Source organism: Heterocephalus glaber, unplaced genomic scaffold (genome assembly GCF_053883595.1).
Source record: "Heterocephalus glaber isolate CG9 unplaced genomic scaffold, H.glaber_assembly_v1.0 deba00001523, whole genome shotgun sequence".
NCBI classification, from domain to species: domain Eukaryota; kingdom Metazoa; phylum Chordata; class Mammalia; order Rodentia; family Bathyergidae; genus Heterocephalus; species Heterocephalus glaber.
The window spans coordinates 20,112,810-20,119,473 of NW_028258327.1; the positions used below are offsets into that span (position 1 = coordinate 20,112,810).

A 6,664-nucleotide genomic window follows, 5' to 3' on the forward strand; every position below is an offset into this window, starting at 1 on the left:
TAGTAACCTCTGTATAAAAAAAAAGTTTTAAAAATGAAAAAGAAAAATTTTTGAAATGAAAAAGTTCCCATTGCTTTATAATCAGGAAAATGATAAGTATATGAATTTAACGTGTACTGGTCATGGTAACTGAAATATTTTCAAAGAATTTTTATTTCAAAATATCTTAAGACTCAAAATATTAGTGTTTCCATTTACCTTCCCTCAGCTGCTCCCAAAGACAATGTAAAACCAGAGTATTTTGTCAGTATCAGGAAATTGGTATTTCTAGAGACCTTATTAAAAATTTCTTCAGATTTTGCATGCACTTTCTTGTAGACTTCTTAAATGAAATTTTATCACATGTATAGTTTCATGTAACCATTACCACATTCAGAAGATAGAACTGTTCTTTCACATACAACACTCCCTCATGGTCATTCACTTAGTAATCATACCTTTCCTCCAATCCTAACCCTATTTGTTCTTCATCACAAATTTTATCATTTTGACAGGGTTGCACAGATGGACTATACAATATATAACCTTACGAGATTGGCTGTTTTCACCTACTGTAGTGAATGTCCTAGAAATGTGTCCAAGCTGTTGTGTCAGTATTGCTCCTTTTATTGTTGAGAAGATTTTAGTTTTTCCTTCCCTTTCCTTTTTCTGATTAAGCCTCCCTTTTTACTAAGAAAGTTGCCATCAAACATCGTTTTGAAGCTAGACTGGTCTTCTTGGAGATAGATGCCATATTAACTGAAAAAGGAAAACTTTAAATAGAATATTCGGAAGACTAAAGTGCGTATATCTTCCTACTTGGTGGCATACTGCAACTTTTATTTTCCTCTTTTGTAGAGCATTCAACTTATGACATTCTATTTTTGTGTTTAAAGGATATTGACTGACAAACACCTTAGTCTGTCAAAACTCTGTCAATTTGATTGAGCTCCAACCTATTTTTATATATTAACTTACCACTATTTTTTATTTTAAATACTTTCTTTCCAAGGCAGATAAAGGGCAACAAAAGCATTTTCAGCAACTGTTCCAAATGCTGAAGATCATGGGATATGACTGGGCAGAAAGGTAATGTCTCATGATTCTTAATTGCCTGCTCAGGGTCACTGACACTAAATTAGGTCAGCCAAGCCCAAAAATGTATCTAGAGAGATTTTCATTCAGACTGCAGTGCTTTGTTTCAAGATGTGAGTATGGAAAAAGCAGATTCAATTTTTGTATTAATATATGTCCTGATAAATGTGTTTTTATTAGACATCTCCTCTCACTGTCTTTCAAAATTACTAATCCCCATCTCCTTTTCCTCATTAAGGAGCTCAGTAGTTTAATCACATGCTAGTGCTTATCAGAAAAATGAAGTTGTGCTTAATATATTTTGTGGCATACAACAGATCTCACGTCTCATTTCATTTTATTCATTTTTTAAACCTGCTACAAGGGTTAAAGTTCAAACTACTCTGAAAGAGTAATATGATGTACTCAGATCTCTAGCTCTTTTGTAGCTTTAGGTTGACAGAATGCTCTTCCTTTGCAGGTGCCAGCATGTGCCCTTTGGAGTCGTGCAGGGAATGAAGACCCGCAGAGGAGATGTCACTTTTCTGGAAGATGTCTTAAATGAGATTCGACTAAAGATGCTACAGAACATGGCTTCCATAAAGAGTAAATCTACTTTTTTGTTGTTAAAGTCATGCTTCACAGGTTTTTGTTTTTTTGCTTTTGGGCAGTGTGATTTGTTATAACTGTTCCCCCACTGAACTGTCAGTGCGTCAAGTAACTTTCATTAATTTTAGGTGCCAGAGTTTTTAGATGTACTGCACACTTATTCACTTTATTAACCTGAATTCATATAACCTTGGTGTTCTTTTCATAGATAGCTTTGGTGTCATCCTTCTGTAATCTGAGTCATCATGTGAGAGTCCTGTGTTATAAATTGGATATAAGTTTCAAGTTCATGTCTTTGTTTAACCTTCATCCTTGAAAAAATAGGTGTCAGCTATATCTAATGTCTTAACAAGGAATACTTGTAAGAAAAATAAATTTATATTTCTTCCCTTTAATGTAAGCAGGGTCAATGCATTTTAGCACATAAATTCACCTAAATTAGTGAAGTAAAGTGCAAACTTTGAACTTGTTTGTTCTTGTCAACACATATTTTTGGCAGATTTTTGTCTCCACTTTGATCTGTGATTTGGCACAGTGTCATGCAGTTTAAAATATAGCTGCCTTTATCTGTTTCAGCAACCAAAGAACTTGAGAACCCACAGGAAACTGCAGAGAGGGTCGGGCTTGCGGCACTTATTATTCAGGTCTGTTAAGACTCCTTTTTATGAAATTTTTTTGTCTGGTAGAAGAACAAATCCCAGGACTGAAGATTTACTCTGTCATTTTAGGACTTCAGAGGTTTGCTCTTATCTGACTATCAGTTCAGCTGGGATCGTGTTTTCCAGAGTCGCGGGGACACAGGAGTCTTCCTACAGTACACACATGCCCGCCTCCACAGGTGAGAATAGGCTGCAGGGAAATATGCTGCTATTCTTCTGTAGACTGGGATGTGGTTGGTGTGTTCCTAAGACAAATGGCAGGCCCTGTTTTCCGGGGTTCTTCAACATCTCCTTTTCAAAACTTAAAAAAGCACAAATTTCCTATTGTGGTTTTAAAGTATTTATTTACTTAAGTAAGAAATGCTTTTATGTATATTACCTTATTTAGTCCTCAGAATAATCCTGCCAGTCCTGTTACCTATATTTTATAAAGAAAAAAAATTTAGGAAAAATTGAGGACTCAGGCACAACACTTGGCATCAAAGTCCAGATTTATATTAAGGAGACCAAGACTGTATATTATGAGGTAATGTTCATCACCTGCAACTATGTGCCTCTGTATGACTTCGGTTTTTACTGACAGTTTGGAAGAGACTTTTGGATGCGGTTATCTGAATGACTTCAACACTGCTTGTTTACAAGAGCCACAGTCTGTTTCAGTTCTCCAGCATCTTCTCAGGTATGGAGTTTTTCTGTTACTACCAAGTCTGCTTCACGCGTACTGATTTATTGGTTGGTTAGCTTTGCTGGCCAGGGGCTGCCTCCTACCTCTAGAATCTAGATCTTTCCTAAAGATATGTCCTAAAGTGTCTGCCTTTTGGGAAAGTGCCTTTTGGAAGTGCACATATTAAGCCAATACTCAAAGTCAGTCTTTAAGTCTTAAAAATACTGTCACCATTGAATTATGCAGATGTCTAGCATACTCTACTCCATTGTCTGGGAAGATAAAGCCTGGTGTGTTAGTTACTTTTCTTTTGTTGCTGAGACAAAATACCTGACACTCAAACTTAGAGGGGAAGGGGCCGGGGATTTAGCTCAGTGGTTTCGCCACGTGCCGTCCAAGCACAAGGACCTGAGTTCGATCTCTGGTACCAAAAAAAAAAAAAAAAAGTTAGAGGGGAAGGGGTTTATTTGGCTTACAGTTTGTAGAGGTTTCAGTTCATAATTAGCCAGCTCCAAGGCAGGGATGGCAAACAGGTATGCAGAGCAGAAACAACATGGTGCATACAAGGCAGCAAAGGCAACTAGAAAGTTAACAGCATCTCCCTGCCCCTTTTATCTTATTCAGACTACTCAGGGTGGGTACCACTCACACCCTTAATCCTAGTGTCCTTGAGCCTACAATTGCATCATGAATCAATTCCAGCTTCACACACTCTAGATCAAGCCTATGACCACATGAGGCTTTGAGGGGACATCTAGACCCAAACCATAACACCTGGTAAAGGCACACCTTTTGGTTGGAAAAGAACATCTCACTTGTGATAAGTGAAGGAAAATCCCTGCCTTTGAGCAGCTTCCCAGAGAATCCCTCACTTGCCTCATGGTCTCAAATACAGTACATCCTTCGGTATGATGCTTTCATATTGGGCAAGAGACCAGAGGTTTTGTTCACATAAGTGTTGGTGAAGGCTTGTCAGTAAATTAGTGTCCAGAAGGGATGCAGGTGGTTATAAACAAGGCAGTTTTCTCTGACTGCTGCACAGCAGTCAGTGGTTCTTTCTAGGCATCAGAAACATTTACTCACAGATAGCTAATTAGAAGGGGAAAATAAACCAACCTGATTTTCTTAGCCTTGAAGGGGCTTTATTGGTTTATAGATTACGTTTCTTAACATGGCTACCGGCTTTGTACATTCGTTTTAAGAGCCATGATTTAAGTCTTTGCTCTGGACTATGGGATATTAAGATAATTTAGAAAGTTCCTGCCATCAAGGAATTTGTAAGAAAGAAAACTACGTAATTGCTTTCAGATATACACAGGTCCTTTTTCATATGACTTCTACTCTTTGTGATGTCAGTCTCACATCCAAGGTGTTTTAACATCTTAGCTTATTGTAAAGTGTGAACATCTCTCTGCCAGCTGCTTCTAATCTTTCTTTTAGGTTTGATGAGGTGCTTTATAGATCATCTCAGGACCTTCAACCCAGGCACATTGTTAGTTACATGCTAACTCTAAGGTACTTTTATAATTTTCCTATTTTCAGGTATTAATTTGATACCAGAGCCGACAAGAAATCTTTTTTTAATTCAAAGTTTTCCCATAAACAAGTCCCTTGTCCTAAAAATTAATGTGCTTTAAATTATAGGGATTGTTTCATCTTGGCCAATTAGTAATTTTTATTTATTAATTCAGTGATGTAAGGTATTAACTATAATCGAGTGACCAGGAACCAACAATGACATAGAAGTCAAGCACAGTGCACATGAACTGTGACAGAGTGAACGTAAGAGATGACATCAGCCCAGTGTAGCCTGACAGGACTAGAGAGAGCTGCTCAGAGGAAAACAGATAATAATCAGAAGCAAGCAGCTGGGAAGGAGGAAGCATAGTCCTGGGAGGGAATGAGAAAGGACACGGATATGGGCTTTTTTGCCAGTTAGACTACTTTTCAGGGCAGTGGAGTCCATAGAAGAGTTCTTAGCAGAAACAGAACAGTCAGTCAGCAAAGGGTAGAAAGGGAATGGGGAAGTGAATCAGTGTCACTTTAGTAGAAATTTTATAGTTTTAGCTTTTAATAGTTTAGCCTACTCTTATGTAGAAACGGTTTTATCTTCCCATAAAGCTATTTAAGACAGGAAATGTTGCTTTTACTCAAGTTTTACTAAAATCAAACATTTTTTTTTGGCACTGGGCACTGTGCCCAGGACCTTCACACTGAGCTACATCCCCAGCTCTTTTTATTTTTGAAATGAAGTCTTGCTAAGCCACTAACTTGCCCAGGCTAGGCTCACTTACAATCCTCCCGGCTCAGCCTCCCAGTGTTGGCACTATAGGCATGTGTCACCAGGCCTGGCTTGTTATGTTTTTTACCCTGCCTCTCTCAGATACATGATTTTTTTCTTCAAGTTCTACTTAGACACAGAGAAGTGAAAACACCAGAAAATCTTAAGAAATGTCACTTAATCATTAAATGAATGTCCTATTTCACTCACATGTTGTTCTACTTGCTGCCATACCTAAACAAAGAAGGCACTTTAAAGAATGCCTAGTGTGTATGTGGAGTGAATTGATAACTAGTTCATATCGTACCTCCTCACCATGCCATGCTATACTTTTAAATGCTGTCTAAATAAGGACAAATGAATTGTTAGAGAGGAATATTCTATACTTGCTAACAATGAAATCATAATCTTAAGAATCTGCAGAACCAGCACCAAAACCTAAAGTTTCAGTTTAGTGTATTTTGTCTTATTACCTAAAAGGCAGTGAATAACAGTCTCAACTTCACAGTTTTGTATACTTCCTTCAGTGGTTCTGGACTTAAAGTTAAGGAGGTCAGGGGGGCTGGAGACTTTGCTCAATGGTGCTGCCGACTGCCTCCCAAGCGCAAGGTCCTAAATTCAATCCCCGGTACCAAAAAAAAAAAAGTTGAGGAGGTAGGGTTATGTATCAAGTTCATATGTTACAACAGGAAATTACTGCTGGTCCCCACCATGATTCTCCCTTCCTGTTTCAGTCATCTTGCAGCTGTGGCACATAAAACACTCCAAATAAAAGATAGTCCTCCTGAAGTGGCTGGGGTACGTTATGCTGAATGTCTTCTCTGTAATATTTAACAGCTCAAAACTACTTTTACAGAATATTCCCATCAGTCTTGTAAATTTATCTAAAACAACATTCTCTTGTTCAACACTTTCTGACTCAGATAATAATTAGACCTGGGCTGTAACAATACATGTTTGTATTCTTCCCAAAATACCAGACTGAAATCTATCTTCCTGCATCAGGTATTATAGTGATAAACTGTTCCTCTCTCCCATTCCACAACCCCTTTTATACTAGTCTTACTATAAAAAGTGATGAATACCTTTCCTGGCCTATAATAAACTCTAGGGCAACTTGAGATATTATTTCTACTTTAAATTACAAGAAAGTTGGAATTCTAAAACCATTCTTATTTACACAAACTAGCATGTTACTGAACGTTTAATCATTCTTTTGATTTGTTTTGTAGGCCAGACTTCATCTTTTCAAAGCTGTCCGTTATGTCCTAGCCAATGGAATGAAACTTCTTGGAATAACACCTGTATGTAGAATGTGATTTCTTATTGAAAGAGATTAAAATGCTAAGTAAATTCAATTACTTGTTTATAGGTGCTTTGCTGTTCAGATTATAATAC

At 37.5% G+C, this 6,664-nt stretch overlaps 1 protein-coding gene across 7 annotated transcripts in view; it reads left to right on the forward strand.

Annotated features, from left to right (window-relative positions):
* The window catches only part of Rars2 (arginyl-tRNA synthetase 2, mitochondrial), a 74,884-nt gene extending 68,260 nt beyond the window's left edge, over positions 1-6,624 (forward strand). For 4 of the 7 annotated variants that reach the window (XM_087188031.1, XM_004860233.3, XM_021240783.2 and 1 more), the window contains 8 exons: positions 992-1,068; positions 1,535-1,659; positions 2,239-2,306; positions 2,391-2,500; positions 2,905-3,000; positions 4,426-4,500; positions 6,001-6,064; positions 6,499-6,624. In XM_087188031.1, coding sequence (XP_087044157.1) covers positions 992-1,068; positions 1,535-1,659; positions 2,239-2,306; positions 2,391-2,500; positions 2,905-3,000; positions 4,426-4,500; positions 6,001-6,064; positions 6,499-6,585 — 702 coding nt within the window. In that variant the 3' untranslated portion in view covers positions 6,586-6,624. The remainder of the gene's footprint in view (positions 1-991; positions 1,069-1,534; positions 1,660-2,238; positions 2,307-2,390; positions 2,501-2,904; positions 3,001-4,425; positions 4,501-6,000; positions 6,065-6,498) is intronic. The other 3 variants (XM_004860234.3, XM_021240782.2, XM_013077963.3) reach the window with 3 other exon arrangements.
* Positions 6,625-6,664: the final 40 nt, after the last annotated feature.